We start from the raw sequence: 26,778 nt of genomic DNA on the forward strand, positions 1-26,778 counted from the left end.
GAAGGAAAAGCACTATCCCCAAGCAATTTCAAATTTGCTAGGAGGGCATATTCCATTAGGTTTCAAGGCCTGAGAATAACTTTGAGGTTTGAGGCTCCAATCTCTGGGCTCTGCCCTCTGGGCCCACACAAGGCTCTGGCTTTTCTTTTACAGGCCTAACCTAGATAATCAAAGATAATCTCCCCATCTCAAGATTCTTAGTCATAGAAATATCTGTAACTTAACCATATCTGCAAAGTTCATCTTTCTAAATGTGAAGAGTTATAAGTGCCCATAACGAGAACAAAATACTAGTATCTCTGAGTGACAATTTTTTAGCTTCCCATATACAGTCATCCAAGCCAAGACCACTATAAATCAGCAAGTGCACCCAACTAAGACCAGCCTAAATTGCAGACTCACACTCAAGCACTAAAAGAATGTTTAGCATGGAGGCCCTGAAGAGTTTGTGATTTTTGTGTGGTACAGAGTTATTGTGAATATAATTACTTGATATACAGTGAAAGACTGAAAGCTTCATGAGAACAATACATGTTCTAAAAACTCTAAGAAATACAGTATAGTTAAAACCTAGCGTTTATAGAGTGGGGATGGGAATAGAGCTGATAGTTGACAAATGGTGAGACAGGGAAGTAAGCGAGATCTAGATCTTAAAGGGTCATGTGAGTCATATTAAGGCATTGAAAGTTTATAATTATTACAAGGGCAATTGGGAGCCATTCAGGCATTTGAAGCAGAAGAGGCATTTAGACATTCTTTCAAAAACCAGATTGAATTTAGCATTAGCCAAACGTCACAGACTCATAGCTCTAGAGAAACAGGTGTTTGTTATCCTTGTGCTGTCAAGCATGGATGTCACATGGTAGTACCTGAGGGTCTGTAGGTTGCAGACTTTGATAACAGATAATTTTTTGTTTTTGGACATAAGGAAGGCTGAGAACTCCACATGGCATAACAACTTATACCAGGGTGTTATATATGTTCTGTTTTGTTTTTATTTATTATTAACCTGGTTCAATGATCTGTCTGAGCAGCTGGAATAGCAACTGGGAAAACAATTTCTTTCAGAAAGCAGTGCTTTTGATGGAGAGGGAGAAATCTTTTTATACTTCAGGAAGCCATAACCTCAAATGGCAGCATTTAAAAGGATTTCTTTTTTTCTTTTTCTTTTTATCCTCAAAACCATAAGGAAAAAACAAAACAAAACATTTCCAATATTCCTGGATAGGCCAAGGTACCTCGCGTGATAAACTTTGCATTAGAACTACTGTGGGTCAGGATGATGTTTACTGAAAGGACAGAGAGCTTGTGTGGCTGGCCATGGGGAAAGCTAACTGGGCAAGCGTGGTACAGGCAGGCCAGCTTTTTAATATTTTATTACATTATTGCTTGCCTTACGAAGGGATTGCCTTTCAGCATCTATTTATGAAGGTTGTTTATTTTTTTTCTAATGTCAGTTTTTTTTAATTCTAACAGTTTAATAAAGAGCTAATAAAATGCTAGATTTTAACTTAAAAAAAAAACAGATGGGAGAGAAATTTGAGAGTCCAGTTTTTAAGGTATTGCAATGATGTTGGTAGGCATATTGAAGGCCATAAATAAGGGTATACTAGATTCAAATATTATCTATACTAATAAAAGGGTAATATGCTAATTAGACCAGGTCAACCAGACATCTTCCCAACATCTGATTTCCTTCTGGACAAAGCCACGGTGGTGAGGGCCAAGACAGAGGCAGTTAGGAGCAATCAGGCCTGAAGGAGAGCAAGCAGTTAGGGGCAATCAGGCCTGTGGGGGAGGAAGCAGTTAGGGGCGAGATCAGGTCAGTGTGGGGGAGCAAGCAGTTAAGGGGCAATCAGACCAGCAGGGAGGGCCAGTTGGGGGTTATCAGGCTGGCAGGGGGGCATTTGGGGGTGATCAGGCTGGCAGGAGAGCAGTTAGGAGCATCAGGCCAGCAGGCAGAGGAGGTTAAGGATGATCAGGCAGGCAGGAAGGTGAGGGGTTAGGAGCTAGCAGTCCCGGATTACAAAAGGGATGTCTGACTGCTGGTTTAGGCCTGATCTGTGGGATTGGGGCTAACCCAGCAGTCAGACATCCCCGAAGTGGTTCCCAGATTGAAGAGGGTGCAGGCTGGGCTGACGGACCTCCCCCCAACCCGCATGCATGAATTTCATGCACCGGGCCTCTAGTTTAGGCTATAATATTGACAACATTTAATAATTAAGAAAAAAGATAATTATGGAGAATTATCTTTAAACATTTTTTAAAAGTATAATTATGGAGTGCAATATTATAGATGAAACAATTTTTTTACAACAAAAGCAAAAACAAATGGTTAACTTTTGTGTATGCTGGGTTTGGTCTACCTATGAGATGTTCCAATAGAGATGACCAGTAGATTACTGGAGATATGGTCATATGTTTAAGAAAAAGATGTGGGCTCCAAAAAGTCTGGGCCGGGGAGTTGGGTAGTGGCCTAGAAGGGGTCAATGGGGGGGATAAAGGAAGCATATGTAATACTTTCAACAATAAATATCTTTTAATAAAAGAAAAAAACTGAATCTGTACCTGAAATTACATATTATTTATTTGATTATGTATTAGCTTGTCTTGTCCTTCATTTAATGCAAGCTCTATGAGAGAACAAGTCTCACTCAGCAATTATCACTAACAGTAACACACATAACCCGACAATATATAATACATATTTTTATTCAATATAATTATGTAATTTGATCCTTTTAACACTAGCATCTCATATTTTAAATATACAAAGGAAAATTAGTCAATTTATCTAAAAACCTTATATTAATAATATACTCTATGGCAAAATTCTGAATTATAAAACATATACAATATAGACTTTATCAGAGAATTAACAATCTTATGAATATAAATATATGAGCAAGAAATTGCATCACAGCACATATGTTTAAAAGTATACACAATTGCTCTTGGGCTGACATCTTGGCCAGGCAGCAGCGCATCCCTGCCCTCTGAGTCCTGTGATGCTGCCCAAGGACAACAAGGAGAAGAAAGATGCTGGAAAGTTGGCCAAGAAAGACAAAGACCCTGTGAACAAGTCAGGGATCAAGGCCAAAAAGAAGTGGTCCAAAGGCAAAGTTCGGGTCAAGCTCAATAACCTGGTCTTGTTTAAAAAGGCCACAGAGGACAAGCTCTGTACGGAAGTGCCCAAGGACAAGCTTATAACCCCAGGTGTGGTCTCCCAGAGGCTGACGATTCGTGGCTCCTTGGCCAGGGCAGCCCTTCAGGGGCTCCTTAGTAAAGGGCTTATTAAACTAGTCTCAAAGCACAGAGCTCAAGTGATTTACACCAGAAACACCAAAAGTGGGGACTCCCCAGCTGCTGGAGAAGATGCATGAACAACAGATCTCACCGGCTGTATATTTTGAAAAATAAACCTTTATTAAATAAATAAAAAAGTATACACAATTATACAGTGGGCACAGTGGTCAAATAAGTTAACTTTACACTATGATCTATAGTTATTTTATCTAGTTTAACTTTAGACTTCTAACAAACTAGCTTTGTGGGATTTTTGTTATTGTTTGTGTGTTTGTTTACTTTTGTTAATCCTCATCCAAGCATATTTTTTTTCCATTGATTTTTAGACAGAGTGGAAGGGAAGTGGAGAAACAGAGAGAGAGAAACATGGATATGAGACACCTCAATTGGTTGCTTCCCGCATGTGTCCTGACTGTACGAGGGGTCAAGCCTGCAACCGAGGTATGTGCCCTTGACCGGAATCAACCCTTAAGCCCATGGGCCAATGCTATAACTACTGAGGCAAATCAGCTAGGTCTAATAAACAAGCTTTGCAAAATTAACACTCTTAAGAAAGGTAAGAACTTTGGCATACATGAATAGTTCCCTAATGCTCATGTTCTAACCTACTTATATTTTAAACTAATCTAAAGACTTACTGAATTGTTTAGACCATAATTCTTATAACATAAAAGTGCATCTTTCAAAAGAAAAGCACCGGGCGAAGGGGATAATCAGACCATGATGTTCCATCTCTTGTAAAGAACAAGTAGACATCTGGTGCCATATGAAACCTGAGGCTAATACTACATGGCATAATCTCATGCCTGCAGCTTCCCTGAGGGAGGTCCTTTTCAGAATAACCATGAGGGTTGACAACATTTAACAAAGAAGCTGTGGCAGCATCCACAAGCAAAGAGGAGCCAAAGTGAAACTCTCAACAGAAATAGAACAATACAGAGAATTATCACAAGATATATGTGACAAGTAACACAACATCTCACAGCTTTAAGATAAGAAGATACTGAGGATATCGCCTAATATAATTAAAGAGAGCTAAAAACCGAAACATTTGTTTTTCCCTCTGGATATAATAATACTTCTGAGAAATGGAAAGTTAGGGGAAGATAAAATTCCAATGTACATTTCAGAAGGAAGACATTTGTTCTGAAATCCCACTGATGGTCTCTTTTCAGGTTAGTGGTGAGAAATAGAAATATATATATCACATAAAAACATCCTAATTCCCAGCCCACATCCTAGGAAATGATAGCAATTGTAAACATTGTTCCTAAAGCAGGCTAAAGAAGACAATTTTCTTGCAGGTTTAGAAAAAGTATTAACAATTAACTAACCCACATGAACTTATTACTTGTGATTATGGGATACATGAACATGGAAATTTAAAATCTTCATGTTGATTTGATGCATCAAGAAAATCTGAACCTTTAGAGGTATTAATGGGATCAGAAGATGTTATATATTAGAGAGATTTGCTAGTAGACTAACACTGAATTAGAAGCCTAATTAGCTCTATCAAAGTATAGCCAAACAGTTCAAAATGTGGCAGTTTAGAAAGAAGCTAGGAAAATTTCTGGGCAAGCAGAATGGGGAAACTGAGACAAGGAAATTTGGGCAGTTTTCAGACAACTTGTGAATTGCAAGATCTTATCTTTTCATACCAAGGACACTTGAGAGCAAATGGTTTAAACCTCTCCGCAGAGAATACATAGTTTAAATCACCCTGGCCTGGGAAAATAGAGAACAAAGACCTAATTAATGCCACTTGTGTCAGCTAAATCCAAGGAGAGATGAAGTCTGGGGGACAAATAACAAAAAACTCCAAGTCATTTTGATGGTATCACTTGAAGGGGGAATATTAGGCAGGGTAGATAACTGCTAGGGCAGGGCAATGGGAAGGGGAAAAGGGGGAGGTTATCTCACCATGGAACAAAGAAGTGATCAGTCTTAAGACCTGCCAAAATAAAATCACCAGACGTGCTCATAAATTTTGAGAAAAGCCACAACAATGTAAAAAGGTGACCCTTGAAATCTAGTTTATCCAGCAGGGGAGCCTGAAACCTATAGGAAGATAACCTATAAAATCTTTAACCCCCCACCAGGTAGGGCTCTCAGACTAGCTGAGTTGCCCACTTGTGCTTTATGCTAAGTGTGTTTTTAATAAATTTGCTTACTTTGCTTCCTTAATAAATTTGTTTGCTTTTCTTCAACACTGCATTCAGTCACTTTTCTGAATTCTTTCTCATGAGTGTGGCAAGAGCCACGGAGGGGAAAGCCCTCTTAAACATGGCAAGTTATCTGATGACAAAAGCATTTTATTATTTCTTGATGACACAGATTTTCATGTTTTGTCAAAAGAATACTCAAAATGATATAAGAATTCAGGTAGGCAGAAAGGAAAAAAGAAAGGTATACAAATAGTTTTGTTAAGGAGACAAAACATTGCATTTTATATTTTTGAAATATTTCCATAAAGTCAGGGGAAGAATTGTTTGAAGTTTAAAGAGTTTCTTAAAATGTATGCTTTAATGAAAGACCTCTTTATCCTAGAAATTTCAAATAAATTATTCTACATTTAAGTAATTTGCCCAATAATCAAAAGTCTTTTATTTGTAAAACATTAAAAATCTACCTATATACTTAAAAATGATTACTTTAATATTAGTTATTTGACAATAATATGCATTACAATTTATTGAAAACACATTTTCATTTCATTTTACAATGTTTTGCTATAAAGGTAAGCATGCTGATTAGCAACTATTATAGATATTTGCTCAAGCCTTTGGGCAAATTAATAAATCCCTTGTGGAAATGTGAACTTTTCTAATAAAGCTACCTTTTCCTTATTCTCTGCTGGTTGCTTAAGAACCATTCTTATACCCTGGATCTCTAAGACCAAAGACAAACAATTCTTATAAATTACTCATAACAATTATTTTAATTTCCCACTCAATGTTAGAAATAACTTAAAAGGAAATACAGGGAGGAAAATCACATTTACAAAAATACAGAAAGGATTAGGTATAATAAGTCCTCAATCCTATTTTCCACAGGTCAAGCCATAATGACCTGCAGCAACTAGAAATTATGGCCAAATGAGATTGTTTGAGAATTAACAAAATTTTAAGATGGAAAACATTTCCCATGAAAAACCTGTTTGAAAAAAAGTATTAGGAACCTTTGAGAAGTGAAAACTAAAATTTAAGGCAAGGGAAATTGAACAGCTGGGAATAGGCCAGAGAACAGTTTGTGGAATTAGCAGCATAGATAAACATTTGCCCAGACAGTAGCCCAAGATAGCCTAGGGGTTTAGTTGTCACAACACAAATGAACTAATTGTGATGATTATTTCTGAGGAAGATGAAGGGAAAAAATAGTTTATTAGTCAATAGTAGTTAATTGGTATGTTTTTTGAAATGTTATTTATTTTTCAACATATTGACTCCAAGTATACCTACACCCAAATAAAATCTAGAGAGTAAAGTAGAAAGCAAACAAACAAAAAATAACACATATTTTAATGTGTCAAAGTTTTTAAAAACTGAAACACATTTTCTTGAGCCATGTTTCTACTTTCCAAGACATTTTTGATTCAGAAGTTGTCATAATTTCATCTTTTCCAGGAAAATCTTTTTCAAACAAATTTTAGCATGAATGATAAAAGAAAAACAGAGTTTGCTACATGTTGGTTTTTTGAAGAATTTTCATTCTGGTCTTGATCTGAAGGAACAATTTTGAATAACCCAACATTCATAAAAATGGTAAAAAAAAATCTTGGAATTATCAGTATGGCTCTATATTCAAATATGTGAAAGGAAAGAAAAGCATATGGCCATGACTGAGAGACCGCAGAGTGGAGCACTTAAAGAAATCAGCATGGAAATAAAGTGCCCATTACCAAGTGATGACTTACTGTATAATTTATGAAAAGGTAGAGTATGCTTAAACTGCACTTAGCACCTGGATGATATGAAATAAAATGTGTTCATGAAATTCCAGTAATAAGGAGTATGATGTTGGTTTCCTTTCTATCTTATTTCTAGTTTAACAGAGAGCAGTGGTAAACCGAGGCAATATTCAGTAGCTTTCACTCGATTATTTTTTAGACTCATAGACCTTGATTTTCAGAGCTTCAGAATTATCTGGTATAATATCTTTCTTGCGTGCATGCTCTCTCTTTCCTTCCCTGTCTTATCATGCAACATCTCAGACAGATGCAAATCTAACACACCAAACTATATAGTCTAGAAGAGTGTTACTCATTTAGTTAACAATTCAATATTGTCTGCTAACATGTCAGGCATAATTTTTGGCACTTGAAATACATCAGTAAACAAAACTGATCCAAAGCCTACATCCCATAATGGCATGTGTAGAGTGATTTGTTCAGTATATTAATCAAGGTTCTTCAGATAATCAGACCAATATAATGTATATAAGTAGAAGCAAGAGATTTATTTGAAGGAATTACTCCTGTGCTTGTGGAGGCTGGCAAGTCCAAAGTGAGCAGAGTGGGTTGGCAAGCTAGAGATGCTGAGAGGAGTAAATGTTACAGCTCAAGTCTGAAGGTAGTCTATTGGCAGAATGCCTTCTTGCTTGGGGGAAGACCAATCTCTGTTCTATTAAAGCCTTCAACTGATTTGAAGAGGCCCACCCACATTATGGAAGACATTCTGCTTTACGCAAGGTCCCCCTGTTTAAATTTTAATCTCATTAAAAAACACCCTTACAGAAATAGCTGGACAATAAGATCCAGCGAAGTTGACAGATAAGATTAACTAGCACATTCAGAAAATATGCAATTTTGGAGTAAAGGTGCTGTGGAAATAAATAAAGATCAATAAAATGATAACATCAAATGCTATTTAGTTAGAGTTTGCTCATAATAAAGCCATCCATTGTCACTTGTGTTTTAACAGAGACTGAAAGGCAAGCAGAGGAGTGGAGAAGCTTTATTGGGAAAAAATGGGAAGGCTTCATTGTATGACCTTATTTGAGGCTGTTGGCATATGGAAGCTGTAGACAGGCTAACTGGAAGTGGAACATCCTGCATAATTGGTTAGGGCTGCATGTCTGGCTTTCTCTAGTTGGTGCTAAGTTGGAAACAGCGACAAAAATAAGGGAAACTGTCAATTACTAATTAAGTCTTGACCATTTGGGAGCAATTTAGAGCAGTTGTATGGCTTTCTGGAAATAGCAGTTACTAGAGAGAGCAATCTGACTGCCTACATGTCTTATTACAACAGTTTGGTTTTCTGTGTAGTTTATTATAAATAAGGGGGTTGTTTTTTTAAAGAGGCTGTTATATGTTTTCACTCAGACTTCTATTTTGATATGTGGTCTTTGAAAGGCGCACCGCCCGCCTCTCCGGGCGGTGCGGGGGGAGGAGTCTGACCGCCTGGCTCTGAAATCCCTCCGCGCCCGCCGTAGGGCCTGGCCTCCCCGGAGCGGTCGAGTCTCCGGACCGGCTGCGCGGTGGCCGGCGGCGGGCCGAGGGGTGGGGGCCTGGCGGCGTCCGACCACGGGGGAGGTCATGGGGGCGGAAGGCCTCACCGCCTCACTCTTTCCTCCCTTCCCCCGTGGTCGGCTCCCCGCTTGCCCGCGCTGAGGCCGAGGGTCCATGCGGCCCTCGGGGCCCAGTCGGGGGGGACCGGGGCCTGCGTGGGCCGACCGCCGGGCCCCATGTGGGGGGCCATCCTGCCTTGTGGCGAGTTCGAGCGGCAGCAGCAGGAGCCAGACAAGGACTGCGCCCTCCATCTTGCCTTGGGGTCTCCATCTTGGGACAGGACCATGTGCACCCTCCATCTTGCCTTGGGTCCTCCATTTTGGGATGGGGCCACGTGCTTCCTCACGGGAAGAAGCCGCTGCTAGCCACACCCAGGATTTCTCTGAATTAACCAATGGTGATCAAGGGAAGTGCACGCCATCACTATGACCACATCCTGTACCGACTCGCGCCTGGCCAATCAGCCGGGCCCACAGTGCCCTCTCCTGCCCTCACTCCACCCCCCTTTAAAACCCCCTGTCCCATCAGGCCTCTCGCTCTCGGCCGCTGGACTTTCCGCTGTGTCGGTGGGTCTGGTGAACGGGGAGCGCAGGCCGGCTTGCATAATAAAGGACTCTTTGCTTTTGCATCGGACTGACTGGCTCCCTGGGGGTCTTGGGAACTTTGAAATCTGGGCACAACATTTTGGGGGCTCGCCCGGGGTTCCCAGGACCATCGAGGGACCCGCAATCCGGAGAGTCTGACTGACCGCGGCAGGGGTAGGTGTGTTGTTTGTTTTGTTTGTTGTGTGTTTTGTTCAGTGTGAGCTCATTTCTGGAATCTGTAATTGCCTGAGAGGGTCTAGGTGGACGCACCCCAAAAGACCACAGGCGGGGGGGAGTTGGAAGACGTTCCGCCCCCCCAGGAGGGATGGATATGCCCCTCAGAGGGATGGATATGCCCCTCGCGGAAAGCAGGTCGCTCCTGCTAGCTAGTTTGGTATAAGGCCATTGTCTAGCGTTCGGGTTTGGCTTCCATGGAATTGGAAGCCTGTTTTGGTTCTGCTTCCATGGCGTTGGAAGACTGTATTTTCGGGCCCGTTTGTTGTTTGTGTTTGTGTCTTTTTGGTTTTATTTTGTGGACTCACTGGACGGACATTATGGGACAGACTCAAACTACCCCTTTAAGCATTATGGTCGATCATTTCAGAGAGGTAAGGGAAAGAGCCAGGGACCTCAGTGCAGAGGTTCGGAAAGACCGGTGGCAGACTTTTTGTTCCAGGGAGTGGCCAACTTTGGACGTTGGGTGGCCGCCGGAGGGTACTTTTGACCTCCCCACCATCCGCCGAGTCAGGGATGTCGTCTCCCGACTTAGGGGGGGACGTCCTGGTCAGCTTTCTTACATTGTTACTTGGCAGGACCTCGTGGAAGACCCGCCATCTTGGCTCAGGCCCTTCCTACCTCCACGTCCTCCCGGGCCGAAGCCCATTCTTGCTTTGCAGAGAACGGAAAAGGAGGAGAAAAGGAAGACTCTCACCCAGCCTTCGGCCCCTCCCCTCCCTATCCTGCAGGGGGGGACTGAAGAAGAACTAATCTTTCCTCCCCCATATAGCCCATGGAGGGACGATCCTTCCACGCCGGGAGTGGCTGGGGGCGGAGTTCTGGGAGTGGCTGGGGGCGGAGTTCTGGGAGTGGCTGGGGGCGGAGTTCTGGGAGTGGCTGGGGGCGGAGTTCCGGGAGTGGCTGGGGGCGGAGTTCTGGGAGTGGCTGGGGGCGGGGTTCCGGGAGTGGCCTCGGTAGGAGGCCCGCCTCTCACCCGGCAAAGGGCTCAGCGGGAACTGTCTGCTGCAGCACCTGACTCCACTATCAAGACCCTGCCCTTACGGGCCGCTGGACCCCCGGATGCGGATGGCAACCAACCGTATCATTATTGGCCTTTTTCAACATCCGATCTCTATAACTGGAAGGCACAAAACCCCAAGTTTTCTGAGAAACCAGGGGGACTTATTGACTTGCTAGATTCTGTTCTTTTCACCCATCAGCCCACATGGGACGACTGTCAGCAGCTTTTACAGGTTCTGTTCACGACGGAAGAGAGAGAAAGGATCCTCAATGAGGCCCGGAAAGTGGTTCCAGGCGTGGATGGAAACCCAACTGCCAACCAGGTCCAGATAGATGTCTCTTTTCCCTTAACTAGGCCTGAATGGGATTTCAACACGGCAGAAGGTAAGGAGAGGCTTTCGGTCTATCGTCAGACCCTAATGAGAGGTCTCAGAATGGCTGCTAGAAAGCCAACTAATTTGGCCAAGGTGGGGAATGTTCAGCAGGAAAGGGATGAGTCTCCAGCTGCCTTTTTAGAACGGATCATGGAGGCTTACCGTACCTACACCCCCATGAATCCAGAAGCTCCTGAAAACAAGGCAGCTGTGATCATAAGCTTTGTAAACCAGTCGGCCGCGGATATTAAAAGGAAACTACAAAAAGTAGATAGGTTGGGAGAGAAGAGTTTACAGGATTTACTGGCAGTGGCAGAGAAGGTGTACAATAACCGAGAGTCTCCAGAAGACAGGCAAGCTCGCGTCGTGGCTGCCTCTAGCAGTAGGCAAGCTCGGGACCTGGCTAGGGTCCTGCTGGCTACGACCATGGACTTCCCCAAGGAGCGAGACCGTCGCTTCCGACAGCTTGCAAGCAATAAAGGAAGAGGTAAGCAGACCACCCAAGAGGGGAGGCGGGGGCTACGGAAGAATCAATGTAAGTTTTGCATGGACATAGGGCACTGGGCTCGAGAGTGTCCGAAGAAGGCCGGTGAGAAGGGAGACAGGACTGACCGAGTCAAGGTCTTAGAGCTGGGTGAACTGAGTGATTAGGGGAGTCAGGGTTCGGACCCCCTCCCCGAGCCCAGGATAACTCTCAGAGTGGAGGGGACTCCTGTTAACTTCCTTGTTGACACCGGGGCACAACATTCGGTCCTCCGTACCCCGCAAGGAAAACTGGCGAATAAAAAGTCCTGGGTGCAAGGAGCAACTGGTATGAGCCAGTATTCATGGACTACCCGAAGGACAGTAGATTTAGGAACAGGCCAGGTATCCCACTCTTTCATGGTAATACCGGAATGCCCCTACCCACTATTAGGACGGGACCTACTGACCAAAATTGGAGCTCAAATAACTTTCAGACAAGGGGGGCCTCAGGTCACCGATGAGGAGGGCCGCCCCATTCAGGTCCTGACCATGAGGCTAGAGGATGAATATCGCCTCTACCAGAAGACTTCCCTGGTGGAGGGCAGTATGGACAAATGGCTACAAGAATTCCCAACAGCATGGGCAGAGACAGGAGGGGTGGGGCTGGCCGCCCACAGGGCCCCAGTCCTAGTAGAACTAAAACCAGGAGAAGGTCCGGTAAGAATCAAGCAGTACCCTATGCCTCAGGAGGCACGGAAGGGGATTCAGCCTCATATCAGGAGACTGAAGAGCTTGGGGGTGTTAGTTCCCTGCCAGTCTGCATGGAACACTCCCCTACTGCCGGTTAAAAAGCCCCAGACAAACGACTACAGGCCAGTACAGGACCTCCGAGAAGTAAATAAAAGAGTTATGGACATACACCCAACAGTCCCAAACCCGTACACTCTCTTGAGCTCCTTGGCACCCTCTAAAGTCTGGTACACGGTATTAGATCTGAAAGATGCCTTCTTCAGTCTACCCCTAGCACCTCAAAGTCAGTCCCTGTTCGCCTTTGAGTGGCATGACCCAGAGGAGGGCTTCAGTGGACAGCTGACTTGGACACGCCTACCCCAGGGGTTCAAAAACTCGCCCACCATCTTCGACGAGGCGCTGCACGAGGACCTGGGTGAGTACAGAAGGGAACACCCCAACCTCACCCTCCTCCAGTACGTAGATGACATCTTGATTGCTGCAGACACAGCCAAGGACTGTGAGCGGGGGACCCAAGATCTATTGGCCACCCTGGGGGCCTTAGGGTACCGGGCATCCGCGAGGAAGGCTCAGTTATGTCGAGAAAGGGTGAGTTACCTGGGATACATCCTGGAGGGCGGGCAGCGGCGGTTATCGGATGCCAGGAAAGAGACTGTTTTGAAAATCCCTACTCCCACCTCCCGAAGAGAAGTAAGGGAATTCCTAGGATCGGCCGGCTACTGCCGCCTCTGGATACCGGGTTTTGCCGAAATCGCCAGGCCCCTATATGAAGCTACCAAAGAGGGAAAGGCGTTTGACTGGACTGAGAAAGATGAAGCTGCCTTTAGGCAGTTAAAGAAGGCCCTTCTAGGTGCCCCAGCCCTGGGCCTGCCAGATATTACAAAGCCCTTTCACCTCTTTGTGGATGAACACAAAGGGATAGCGAAAGGGGTCTTGACTCAAGCTTTAGGCCCCTGGAGCCGCCCAGTGGCTTATTTGTCCAAGAAGTTAGATCCTGTAGCTGCCGGCTGGCCACCATGCCTGAGAATTATCGCGGCAACAGCGCTCTTAGTCAAAGACGCCGACAAACTGACCCTGGGGCAGGAAATCTGGATTACAACCCCACATGCCATTGAGGGAGTCCTGAAGCAGCCTCCTGACAGATGGATGAGTAACGCTCGTATAACCCATTACCAGAGCCTCCTACTCAACCCTCCAAGAGTACGGTTCCACCCCAGTGCGGCCCTCAATCCCGCTACTTTGCTGCCCGACCCTGACTTAGATGCCCCACTACACGACTGTGCGGGAATCCTAGAGCAGGTGCATGGACTCCGGAAGGACTTGACCGACCAGCCCCTCCCTGATGCAGAGGCCACCTGGTTCACGGATGGGAGCAGCTTCGTGCGGGACGGGTGCAGGTACGCGGGTGCAGCGGTGGTCACTGAAACGGACACTGTGTGGGCGGAGGCCCTGCCCTCCGGGACGTCAGCCCAGCGAGCAGAACTCATCGCCCTTACTAAGGCACTGACGCTGGGGGCTGGAAAGCGGCTTAACGTTTACACAGACAGCCGTTATGCATTTGCTACAGCTCATGTCCACGGAGCAATCTATCAGGAGAGAGGGCTGCTGACGGCAGAGGGACGGACAATAAAAAATAAGCAAGAGATTCTCGATCTGCTTGCAGCCTTATGGCTTCCTGCCAAGTTAGCCATAATCCACTGCCAAGGGCACCAGAAAGCTGATGACCCGGTAGCAAGAGGTAACCAAAAGGCTGACCAGGCTGCGAAGGCAGTAGCCCTTACCTCGGTCCCTACCATGGCCTTACAACTCCCAGACCCAGGGGACCCAGTCTTACCAGACCAGCCCAAGTACTCCCAGGAAGAATTGCAACGCATCAGAAAGCTCCCCAGAGCCCATGAAATAAAGGGATGGTGGCATACACCAGAAGGGGAACTCATACTACCAGACCGGCTCGGGGACACGGTATTAGAACATATGCACCGGTCTACTCACCTGGGGACCCGGAAAATGAAGGACTTAATTCGACATGCTGGGATCAAGATTCACCAGCAGGATACCAAGATAGATCAGGTTGTATCTGCCTGCAAGACCTGTCAACTCACAAACACAAGAGCTGGATCAAATGAAAGAGGGACCAGGCTCAGAGGCACCAAACCGGGAGCACAATGGGAAGTCGACTTCACTGAAATTAAACCAGGGAAGTATGGTTATAAATATCTTTTAGTATTTGTAGATACCTTCTCTGGCTGGGTAGAGGCATACCCAACCAAGCATGAAACAGCTCAGACGGTGGCCAAGAAGCTGCTCGAAGACATCTTACCCAGAAGGCACATGAGGACATTTGGCCACGCCTCCGCGCCATCTACGAAGCCAGCCCAACCCCAACTCCTCATCAGCACAGACCAGGAGATTGGGTCTACGTCAGAAGGCACCGCCGGGAGACCCTAGAACCACGTTGGAAAGGTCCCTACACTGTGGTGCTGACCACCCCCACCGCTCTCAAGGTAGATGGCATCGCGACCTGGGTCCACCACACTCACGTGCGGTCAGCGGATCCATCCATGACCCGGAAAGACTTCATCACCAAATGGAGCATCGATCGAGATCAATGCAACCCGCTCAAGCTCAAGCTACGGCGTGCTCGACCTGCCTGATGCCGGTAACATGGCTCGCGATCACTCCTGTCACCAGGAGCCCCCACAGTACTGTATAATACACTTAGATAATGCCTGCATCTTCATGGACAAGGCTCCAAAGAGACAAGGACAATTTATGGGGTCACATGTTTAGTAGCAGAAGATTCGGCTGCCTAAAGCAGCCATGATGTTTCATTGTATTGATATGTTATATTAACCTTTGATTCTTTTGCAGGTTTCGAATGTATGTTGGCTGTCCTGGAAGGGAGCTGTGTGGGGTGGCCCCAAAAGTAAAGGGTGTCTAGCTGGCAAGGGGGCAGGTGCCCAACTGGGCAGGAAAGGGTGCCCATCAGGTTTTGGACTCTGTTGAGAGACAGCTAACAGCTGGCAGCCTATATACTGCCTTGCAGGCCTGAGTCACCATGCCCATGTCAGGGGTAGTAAAGCTAAAAAAAAAAAAAAAAAAAAAAGAAGCCTGTTTAGAATAGAAGGTTAGGGGGATAGTTATGCATAGGAAGAAGGTTTTATGCCAACAGTTACTGTTTTGTTTTAAATCTATGAAAAGGAAGTAGCAAGGAAAGTCAGAAAATCTTAGAGTAGATCAGTATGTTCTTCTCCTTATGTAATTCCTCCAGAATCTGGCGATATGTGAAGGGATTTATTCCCTCCTGAGAAGGCACTTAAGCATTCTGTATTGCCAAAAGGATCCCAATTGTCTACAGCTGTTGTCTGAGCTCTCTGTTCAAGCTGGGTTTATGAAAAGCTGGTACCGTGGATCTGTCTCTTGCCCAGTGGCGTAAGCTGGGGCCTCTCTGTAGACGAAACCTGGACTCCCCAAGAGATGTGATCAATGCCGGGACCCCGCCAGCAGGCGAGGGGAACCCAAGGCAGTTGCTGGGCATGGAGGCCAGAGGGACATAGGCTATCAAGGAGACAGAACTGAACCTCACATCACCCTACTTGGCCCAGAGATAGCTGGTAGTCAACGACGGGTAAGATCCCACAGGGTGGGACGACCTAAGACAGGCACAGCTGGGGGCCAGTAGGAGAAAACTTGGGGTGCAACAAAGGTGGGGCACAGATCCTCACCCCCCCCAATGGTGCACGGGCTTGAACACTCGCCCCTTCTGAGGAAGGTCTCCTGTCCCCGTGGCTGCTTCTTGCTTCCCATGCCCAGCCCAGACCAGGAACCAAATAACAGAAGAGACTTGGTCCAGCTGAAAATGGTGCCCAGAAAAACGGAGGCTTAGTTCAACAGACTCTAAATTTAAACCTAGCCTAACAAACAGGAATGCTTGAGCCTCTTCAAGGCAAATAATACTAAATCTTGATTTGTTTTTTTTATGATAACCATGGAGGAATTCTAAGAAGAAAGATCCTATTTCAATAGAAGTTATTAAATCTAAAATGGTTTCTTTCACTTCCACTGGACCATTTGTTAGCCTTATAGGGATAGTTCAGTTGATAGTTTTGGTGGAATAGAATTGCAGCCCGTCTCATGATTGAGCCGGAAGTTCCAAGACAAGGGGGGAATGAAAGGCGCACCGCCCGCCTCTCCGGGCGGTGCGGGGGGAGGAGTCTGACCGCCTGGCTCTGAAATCCCTCCGCGCCCGCCGTAGGGCCTGGCCTCCCCGGAGCGGTCGAGTCTCCGGACCGGCTGCGCGGTGGCCGGCGGCGGGCCGAGGGGTGGGGGCCTGGCGGCGTCCGACCACGGGGGAGGTCATGGGGGCGGAAGGCCTCACCGCCTCACTCTTTCCTCCCTTCCCCCGTGGTCGGCTCCCCGCTTGCCCGCGCTGAGGCCGAGGGTCCATGCGGCCCTCGGGGCCCAGTCGGGGGGGACCGGGGCCTGCGTGGGCCGACCGCCGGGCCCCATGTGGGGGGCCATCCTGCCTTGTGGCGAGTTCGAGCGGCAGCAGCAGGAGCCAGACAAGGACTGCGCCCTCCATCTTGCCTTGGGGTCTCCATCTTGGGACAGGACCATGTGCACCCTCCATCTTGCCTTGGGTCCTCCATTTTGGGATGGGGCCACGTGCTTCCTCACGGGAAGAAGCCGCTGCTAGCCACACCCAGGATTTCTCTGAATTAACCAATGGTGATCAAGGGAAGTGCACGCCATCACTATGACCACATCCTGTACCGACTCGCGCCTGGCCAATCAGCCGGGCCCACAGTGCCCTCTCCTGCCCTCACTCCACCCCCCTTTAAAACCCCCTGTCCCATCAGGCCTCTCGCTCTCGGCCGCTGGACTTTCCGCTGTGTCGGTGGGTCTGGTGAACGGGGAGCGCAGGCCGGCTTGCATAATAAAGGACTCTTTGCTTTTGCATCGGACTGACTGGCTCCCTGGGGGTCTTGGGAACTTTGAAATCTGGGCACAACAGTCTTATCATTTTCCACTTATATATTTAGCCTTTCAAAAGATAAACAATATAATAAAGATGTGAAGTGAACTGCACAGTGTATAAGAAGGTGATAAATGTTTCAGGGAATTATGAAACAATTTATGAATAATTTGCAGTACAGATTGGAGGAAGGTATAGGAAAGTTTGCAGTATTTTTAAAAAAATATTTGTATTGATTTCAGAGAGGAAAGGAGAGGGAGGGAGAGAGAGAGGAACATCAATGATAAGAGAGAATCATTGATTGGCTGCCCCTGCTTGCTCCACACTGGGGATTGAGCCAGCCACCAGGGCATGTGACCTGATCGGGAATAAAACCATGACTCCTGGTTCATAGGTCGATGCTCAACAACTGAGCCACACCGGCTGACAGGAAAGCTTGCAGTATTAAATTAAAAGTGAGATTTAAGCAAAACTTTGAAGAAGGTGATGGAATTATCCAAGCAAAAATCTGAAGGGATATAACCCTAAACATATTGAACAGCTGCTGCTAAGCCTCTAATGTGGGTTGATACTGGGTATTTAAAATATATCTAAAATAATCACAATGCCTCTCTTCCATCTTTTGGAATTCACCCTCTTTGGTATATATTTCACAATAGACAGCTACATTGTGAATCATTCATTTTCTTAGGGAGGGAATATTTAGAGGAAAAATAAAACAGGGGGAAGGGAGATGAAGGAGAGAAAGAGAATCAAAACAAAAGTAAAGTCAGCAACCAGAGATCACAGACTTGTACTCAAATAAAGCTCATCTTTGAAATCTAGATCATTCTTGCTTGAACATTTTATCAGTTATATTTTGATATCATTTTTCTAAGTTGCTTCTGCTTGAACATTTCAGGGTTACTGGTTTAAGATCAGTATATGCTTAATTGATGTCCATTTGGTGGAATTTCCACATCTCACAAATAATTCCAGATTAGGTCTTATATTTTCCCAGCACAATGAAAACGGTTAGAGTCTGTGCTGTTCAGCCCCCAAAATGAGCCCTAATTATTCACATCAAAACTGGTTAAATCTCCTTCCACCTGAATAGGGCTCACCTTAAATAATACACAAGGGATATTGTAGGAATGCCTGGGTATGACCTCTAATGATCCTAATATATAAAAACCCAGGGTCTGTAACAACTGACTGAAGGCTCGACCTAACACCGCAAGTCAGTCCTGCAGTCAGTGCTGAGTTGCTGTGGCGACCCAGCACTGACTGCCACCAGTGTGGGTGAAGCAACCCAGCACTGACTGCCGAGGGGCCTGTGGATCAGGCCCAGAGAGAGGCCAGGAGAGAGGCAGGGTCTGATCCGTAGCCTCCATGGAAGTTGTTGATCAGCCGTTGCCTCTCCCTTTCTCTCTGGGCTTCGCCAGCAGCATTGCCTCTGTTTCTCTCTGGGCCTCCAGTGGGGGCTGCTGATCACCCTGCCTCTCTGATCAGGCCTGGAGATAGGCCTGGAGATGCTGACTGGCATAGAAACTGACCAATCAGAACCAAATTTGTGTGAACTGTGAGGAGCCAATGGCTGCCTAGGAGGTGGAGCTTTTGATGCTGACTGGCATAGAAACCGACCAATCAGAACTAAATTGCCAGCAGGGGCGGTCAGTTGGGGGTGATCAGGCAGGCAGGCAGGCAGAGAGGTTAGGGGCAATCAGGTAGGCAGGCAGGTGAGCAGTTAGGAGCCAGGGGTCCAAGATTGCAAGAGATATGTCCAACTGTTGGATGCCTGATGCTGGCAGTGAGATATCCCCCAAAGGGTACCTGATTGGAGAGGGTGCATGCTAGGCTGAGGGGAATCCCCCCATGCACAAATTTAGTGCACCGGGCCACTAGTAGGTTATAAAATACATTGTGGCTTCTACTTCATGGTCTCTTGTATCACTTGATCACAGAAGCCAACCACCATGTCAAAAGGTCTATGGAGACATCCACATGTAAGGAACTGAGATAACTAGCCAATAACTAGCCCAACTTGCCAGGCATTCATGTTAGCCACATTGGCATGAATTATTTTGCCCCAGACAAGACTTTAGATGACTGTACTTTGTACAGGTCACTTTTACAACATATAATGCTTAGTTTTATATGTCAACTTGACTGGGCTAAGTGATACCCACATAATTGGTAACATTATTTCTGGATATGTCTCTGAGGGCCTTTCAGGAAGAGATTAGCATTCAAATTTCTGAACTGAGTTAACCAGGTGGCCCTTCCTAATCAGGTGAGTACATCCAATCCATTGAGAGTCCAAATAGAACAAGGAGATGAAGGAAAGGAAAATTTACTTTCTCTCTGCTTGAGCTTTGACATTATTTGACCTCAACTTTGGATATTGGTGTTCCCAGTTCTTGGGTTTTTTCACTCCTCACATCGATGTACTCAATCAGTTTCCTCACTTTCCTCCATAATCTCAAGCCTTTTTAGTCAAACTAACTTATACTACAAGCTTTCTTGGTTTTCTAGTTTGTAAAAGGCAGATGCAGGGATTTCATAACTACATGAATTATTTCCTCTAATTATAAAAATACTAGAGGCCCAGTGCACAAAAATATGTGCACTCAGGGGGAGGGGAAGCCCTCAGCCCGGCCTGTGCCCTCTCACAGTCTGGGACCCCTCAGGGGATGACCACCTGCTGGCTTAGGCCCACTCCCCGGGGGATTGGGCCTAAGCTGGCAATCAGACATCCCTCTGGCAGCCCAGCAGCCCTCAGGGGATGTCCACTTGCCAGCAGGGAGCAGGCCTATACTGCAGTTGGACATCCTTAGCACTGCTGAGGAGGCAGGAGAGGCTCCCACCAACACCATTGTACCGGCAGCCATCAGCCTGGCTTGTGGCTGAGCAGAGCTCCTCCCATGTGAGAGCGCCCTGACCACCAGAAGGCAGCTTCTGCATTGAGCGTCTGCCCCCTGGTGGTCAGTGTGTGTCATAGTGACCAGTCATTCCCATTCTTTCTGCTGTTAGGGTCAGTTTGCATATTACCCGGTTACTATATAGGATAGAGGCCTGGTGCATGGGTGGGGGCTGGCTCGTTTGCCCAGAAGGGTGTCCCGGATCAGGGTGGGAGTCCCGCTTGGGGACCTGGCCAGCCTGGATGAGGGAATGATGGCTGTTTTCAGCTGGTCACACCCCCTTCAGGGTGGGGGTCCCCACTGGGGTGCCTGGCCAGCCTGGATGACGGGCTGATGGCTGTTTGAAGCTGGTCACACCCCCTTCAGGGTGGAGGTCCCCATTGGGGTGTGTGGCGAGCCTGGATGATGGGATGATGGCTGTTTGCAGGTGGTCATACCCCCTTCTGGGTGGGGGTCCCCACTGGGGTGCCTGGCCAGTCTGGGTGAGGGGCTGAGGACTTTTTTCAGGCTGATGGGCGACTGAAACTCCCAGCCTCTCCTTTTTTCTTTTCTTTTTTTTATTCTAGGATTTATTTACCTTCTATAGCTGTCTCTGGAGCTGAGAGCCAGCTCTAGCTCTGAGACCATTGTGGGATGAAAGCAGGTATCTGGGTTTATTTAGATTCTATAATTGAAACTCTGTTGCCATCACTGGCTGCTCTAAGCTCTGTGGCTGTGCTGGCTGAAAGCAGGTATCTTTGGTTTGTTTAGGTTCTATAATTGCAACATTGTTGCATCCGGAGCACAGAGCTGGGCTGCGGCAGACAGGGAACCTTGGCTTCCTCCATCATTGGAGCAAGCAAGCTTCCTGTTCACTTCAGCTGCCTGGCTGCCGGCCGCTATCTTGGCTGGCAGTTAATTTGCATATCTTGCTGATTAGCCAATGGGAAGGGTGGCTAAGTTATGGTTAATTACCATGTTTCTCTATTATTAGATAGGATATTATTGGTTTAGTTTTTTTTTTTTCTGGAAATCCCTACCTAATACACCACATAAAAAACACAGGACCAGGATCATCCATCTAAACCTCTTGTAAGTTCCTGATAGTCAGAAACTGTGAGATGCTTATAGTTTTTTATGCCTCTAAGTTTTCAAGTTAAGATGTTACATAAGTTGTCCAGCCAAAGATAGATGATGGAGCAATGCATTTCAGGTACTTGCTTTATGCAAATACTCTCCTCTAGCTTCCTGCCTCACAATAAAGCTATTCTCAACTCCTGTTTTACATGGATAATAAAATTCTAGTTCCTATGATCTAGATTCTAGAACTTCTGGTAACTTGTTTACTTAACTAGTAGTAGTTCCCTTTTTATTTCTGTAATACAATAATTTTCCATTTTTTTACAAAATAAAACGATATGGCATATTAGGAAAGAAAGTCATGTTTTATTAGGATATTATAAAAGAAGTTTAATTTTCTTATCAGGCCAAAGTGAAAAAGAAGATTAATAATATTTATGAATTGATCCTCTGTTAATGCAAGTCTTCCAAGTATGAATATTTATCTTTTTAGTGAAAAGTGACTTCATCTAAAATTGCACATAACATTCCAATGCAGCCTATCATTCCATGAAAGCCATTTTCCAAAATTACTTCTTAATTTCCAAAATTAGGATCCTGATTCTGTAAATCTTCATGAATTCAATGGAAAACATTAGGAAAGTGTTTGTTTAATGAATAACTTCATTAAAATAAATGAATGTTTGTAATTCAGGTTCATGGGGTTTGAGTCCAGGTCTACCAAATGGGTTATTAAATTTTCTGAGTGTCAATATCAATACTATTAGAGAATCTGATTTAAGAGATCTGAATAAGAGTCTGTAAATTGGTATTTTAACAATCAATACAGCGAGTTTTGACAAAAGTGAGGTTAATAATAACACTTTGTGAAATATTGTCCATATTGTTCCTCATATTCATTGATACATATTTCTTCTTTCATTTCTTATCACTCATTCTTTAAAAACATTTCTTTTTTGTGGATGGGTTTGTTTGGTTTGGTTTGTTTGTTTGGTTTTCTTTTATATGGATTTTATAATTGTGATTAAAGGGCTATTGTTATGAGGAATAGGTAGAAAGAAAAAACATCAGCAGCCATAATTTATGAGTGAAGATATTTGTAAATCATGTTTTAATAAGTCAAAAACACTATGTAGCATTTCTATGAAAATTCAATTAAAATGATAATGTATAACATGATGTACAATGCAATTAAAATGTAAAATATATAGCACAATGATGCCCAAATATTCTAAGATAAATCGTAATATAAATAGCAGTAGGCTTTAGTTAACTGCCAAATGCTAGCTATAGTATAAATATTAACAAAACTGATACAAGGATCAGATGTTTAAGGTAAATATGAAGATTTTTGATTGCGGTTTGGGGTTGGAAATATTTGTTCAATTCATAAAATGAAATATGTCTCTTAGGACACAGCAGGTACATCACATTCATTGGAAAATACGATGTGAAGAACTTAAAGATATATGCACTTGCTTCTTTTCTTTTCTCTTATTGATATAAATTAGCTTATGGTTCTTATGAAGACATAGATGAACAGTGGTATTCAAAGTAAGAAAATATCTAATGATTCTTTCCAGAGAAACATATAGAAGAATAAAATAAAAGGATAAACACATTCTGACATATGAAAACTTTAAAATATATTTGAATACCCTGACATAGGTAAACCTTAAGGGAAAATAAAATAGAAGGAATCAGTAAATATTGATTTATTTTGTTATGCATTCATTGATTTCTTCTTCCTTTTTAAAAAGTCTTTACTGTTAAGAGTATTATATATGTCCCCTTTTTTCTCCATTGAGTCCTTATAGTCTACCATTAACCCCCACCCCAGGACAGCACCACCCTATTGTCTGTGTCAATGGGTTATGCATATATGCATACAAGTTCTTTGGTAGATCTTTTCCCACCCACCCACCAAACCCCACCTTCCCTCTGAGAGTCCACAGTCTGATCCATACTTCTATGTCTCTCTGGATATATTTTGTTCATTAGAATCCACATATGAGTGAGATCATGTTAGACTTGTCTTTCTCTGACTGGCTTATTTTGTTTAACATAACACTCTCCAGGGACCTCCATGCGGTCTCAAAGAGTAAGAAATCCTTCTTTTTTACTGCTGCACAGTATTCCATGATGCAAGTGTACCACTATGTTTTTTTTATCCTTTCATCTACTGATGTGCACTAGGGCTGTTTCCAGATCTTGGCTATTGTAAATTGAACTACTATGAACATAGGGGTGCATACATTCTTTCTGATTGGTGTTTAGTGATTCTTAGGGTATATTTATAAAAGTGGAAACACTAGGTCAAATGGCAGTTCCATATTTAAAATTTGAGGAAACTTTGTACTGTTTTCCATAGAGGCTGCACAAGCCTGAAGTCTAACCAATATGTACTAGGCTTCCCTTTTCTCCACATCCTTGCCAGCACTTGTCCTTTCTTGATTTGTTGATGGTAGCCATGCTGACAGGTGTGAGGTGATACCTCATGGCCTTTTAAATTTGTATCTATCTGATGATCAATGACTGAGCATTTTGTCATGTCTCTTAGACATCTGTATGTCCACTTTGGAGAAGTGTCTAGTTAGGTCCTTTGCCCCTGTCTTCCTTTTGTTAAGTTGTATGATATTTTGGAAACTAACCTCTTATCAGATGTATCATTTTTTTTTCTATTCAGAAGCTTTTTATTTTGATGTAGTCCCATTATTTTTTTCTCTCCTTAGTTTCCTTTGCCCTAGGAGATGTGTGCACAAATATGTTGCTACAAAAGATGACTGATATTTTACTGCCTATGGTTTCTATTAGGATTTTTATGGTTTCCTGTCTTACATTAAAGTCTTTTATCCATTTGAGTTTATTCTTGTGTACCATGTAAGTTGGTAATCTAGTGTCATTTTTTTTTTGCATTTGTCTGTCCAATTTTCCAGCATCATTTATTTAAGAGACTGTCTTGACTCCAATGTATGTTCTTGCCTTCTTTGTTAACTACTAATTAAGTGTGATGGCTTGGGTCTATTTCTGGGGTCTCTGTTCTGTTCCATTAATCTATATGCCTTTTCTGTGCCAGTACCAGGTTTTTTGAGTACAGTGGCTTTGTACATAACTTGATATCTGGTCTTGTGATCCATCCAACTTTGTTCTTATTTCTCAAGATTTATGTGGTTATTCTGGGTCCTTTTTTTTTGGTTTCATATAAATTTTTGGAGTATTTGTTCTAGATCTGTGAAATAAGCCATTGGTATTTTAATAGAGATTGCATTGCATCTATAGATTGCTTTGTGTAGAATGAACATTTCAATTATATTAATTCTACCAATCCATGAACACAGTGTGTCAAATATGGATTTATTATGTTGAGGTATGATCCCTCTTTTCCCACCTTGCTGAGAGTTTTTGTTAAAAAATGTGTGTTGGATTTTGTCAAATGCTTTCACTGCATCCATTAATCTTATCATGTAGTTTTTGTCTTATAATTTACTTACTTGCTGTATCACATTTATTCATTTGCAAATATTTTTCCAGCCTTGCATCCCTTGGTCATGGTGTATGATCTTTTTAATATATTACTAATATTTTGTTGAGGATTTTAACACCTATGTTCATCAGGAACTTCAGCCTTTAATAATCTTTCTTTGTGGTGTATTTTTGGCTTTTTTTAGGATAATGCTGGCCTCATAAATAGTGTTCCTTCCTCTTGGATTTTTTGGAATAGTTTGAGGAGGATAGGTATTAGTTTTTCTTTGAATGTTTGGTAAAACTCGCTTGTGAAGCCATCAGGACCAGCACTTTTATTTGCAAGGTTTTCTTGCTTACTGCTTCAATTTGAGCAGTTGTTGTTGGCCTATTCAAGTTTTCTGATTAAATATAAGTCATGAAACCATAAAAATCCAATAGAAACCATGGGTAGCAAAGTCTCAGACATCTTTTGTAGCAATATGTCTGTGCATATATCTCCTAGGCAAAGGAAACTAAGGAGAAAGTAAACAAATAAGACTACGTCAAAATTAAAAACTTCTGAACAGCAAAAGAAACCATCAAAAAATGAAAAGGTAGCCAATTGTATTAGAGATCATATTTGCCTATGATACATCTGATAAGGGGTTAATTACCAAAATATATAAAGAACTCATACAACTTAACAAAGGAAGAAAAACAATATAATTTTTAAAAAGGGGGTAGCAAAGGACCTAAATAGACACTTCTCCAAAGTGGACATACAGATGTCTAAGGGACATATGAAAAAATTCTCAGTTACTAATCATCAGAGGGATGCACATTTAACAACAAGTTATATCACCTTACACCTGTTAAAATGTCTACCATCAACAAATCAACAAATGACAAGTGCTGGCAAGGATGTGGAGAAAAGGGAAGCCTAGTACACTGCTGGTGAGAATTCAGACTTGTGCAGCCACTATGGAAAACAGTACAGAGTTTCCTCAAAAAAGTAAATATGGAACTGCCATTTGGCCTTAATGTTTCCACTTTTAGAGATATATCCTAAGAATCACTAAACACCAATCAGAAAAAATGTATGCACCCCTATGTTCATAGTAGTTCAATTTACAATAGCCAAGATCTGGAAACAGTCCTAGTACACATCAGTATATGAGTGGATAAAAGACTGTGGTACATTTACACCATGGACTACTGTGCAGCAGTAACAAAACAACAACAACAACAACAAAAGGATTTCTTACTCTTTGAGACAGCATGGAGGGATCTGGAGGGTAAGTGAAGTAAGCCAGTCAGAGAAAGACAAGTCTCGCATGATCTCACTTATATGTGGAATTGTTTTAGGATTCCAGGGCAGGAGGAACAGGGAAACTAAGACAGGAAAGTTAAAACAAGGCCAAACATTGTGGGCAATTTGCAGCCACCTTGCAACTAACAAACCATTATCTTCCCCAGCCAAGGACACAAGAGCAAATGGTTAAAAAAATCTCCCTAATGAGAGAATGAAGAAAGTGAGGGGGAAAGGGGAAAAGAAAAAGGAAAAAGGGGAAGTTTTACTCCCTAAGCAGAAAAAGCCTGCAGTCTCAAGGTTTAGCGAGATAAAGTTGCCAGGTGCTTTTCATGAATTCTGGGAAGGCCACAACAAAGTAAAAAAAAAGGAACCTTGAGGATGAAACTGTACCAAAGCAGTCAGCAGAGGAATTTTGAAGCCTATAGACAGGAAGGTATGTAACAACTCAGACTCCACCCAACTTGCTCTTCAGATTAGCTGAGAGCTCATCTGTGCTTCATAAGCCAGATAAATAGGTCTGCTTTGCTTTTTAAAATAAAGATTCATGCTTTAATAAATTGGCTTATCATGATGCAGTCAAGGTCTCTCATACAGACTCATTTATGTGAGAAAACAATGACTGAGGTTGGGGACAGCCCTCTCCCACTGGCTCAAGGGGATTGTCTGATAAAGCCTTTCTGGTGTCCGTGAGAGGTGCCTATAATAGAATCTAATGAATAAAATAAACTGATGAGCAAAATAAATCCAGAGACATAGAAGCATGGAACAAACTGACAAATCTCAGAGGGAAGGCAGGGGTGGGGAGATGGTTGGGAAGAGATTAACCAGAGAACTTATATGCATACTAGGGGCCCAGTGCACGAA

At 43.8% G+C, this 26,778-nt stretch overlaps 2 protein-coding genes across 2 annotated transcripts; both read left to right on the top strand.

Annotated features, from left to right (window-relative positions):
* Positions 1-2,972: 2,972 nt before the first annotated feature.
* LOC132229323 (small ribosomal subunit protein eS25-like) lies at positions 2,973-3,443 on the top strand. Its single transcript, XM_059686026.1, has one exon. It carries the CDS (start codon positions 3,009-3,011, stop codon positions 3,381-3,383), a length of 375 nt encoding a protein of 124 aa, XP_059542009.1. The 5' UTR covers positions 2,973-3,008; the 3' UTR covers positions 3,384-3,443.
* Positions 3,444-10,496: 7,053 nt separating this feature from the next.
* On the top strand, positions 10,497-14,753 carry LOC132230505 (uncharacterized; the record flags this gene model as incomplete). Its single annotated transcript, XM_059688079.1, is given in 1 exon segment — positions 10,497-14,753. A coding segment is annotated over 1 exon segment (4,176 nt), but the record flags the coding sequence as incomplete, so codon positions are not given.
* Between the last annotated feature and the right edge of the window lie 12,025 nt (positions 14,754-26,778).

This window comes from Myotis daubentonii, chromosome 3, assembly GCF_963259705.1.
Source record: "Myotis daubentonii chromosome 3, mMyoDau2.1, whole genome shotgun sequence".
Taxonomy (NCBI): domain Eukaryota; kingdom Metazoa; phylum Chordata; class Mammalia; order Chiroptera; family Vespertilionidae; genus Myotis; species Myotis daubentonii.

Coding starts and splice junctions, on each gene's coding strand:
- LOC132229323 (XM_059686026.1), top strand. CDS start 3,009: ATGCTGCCCAAGGACAACAAGGAGAAGAAAGATGCTGGAAAGTTGGCC.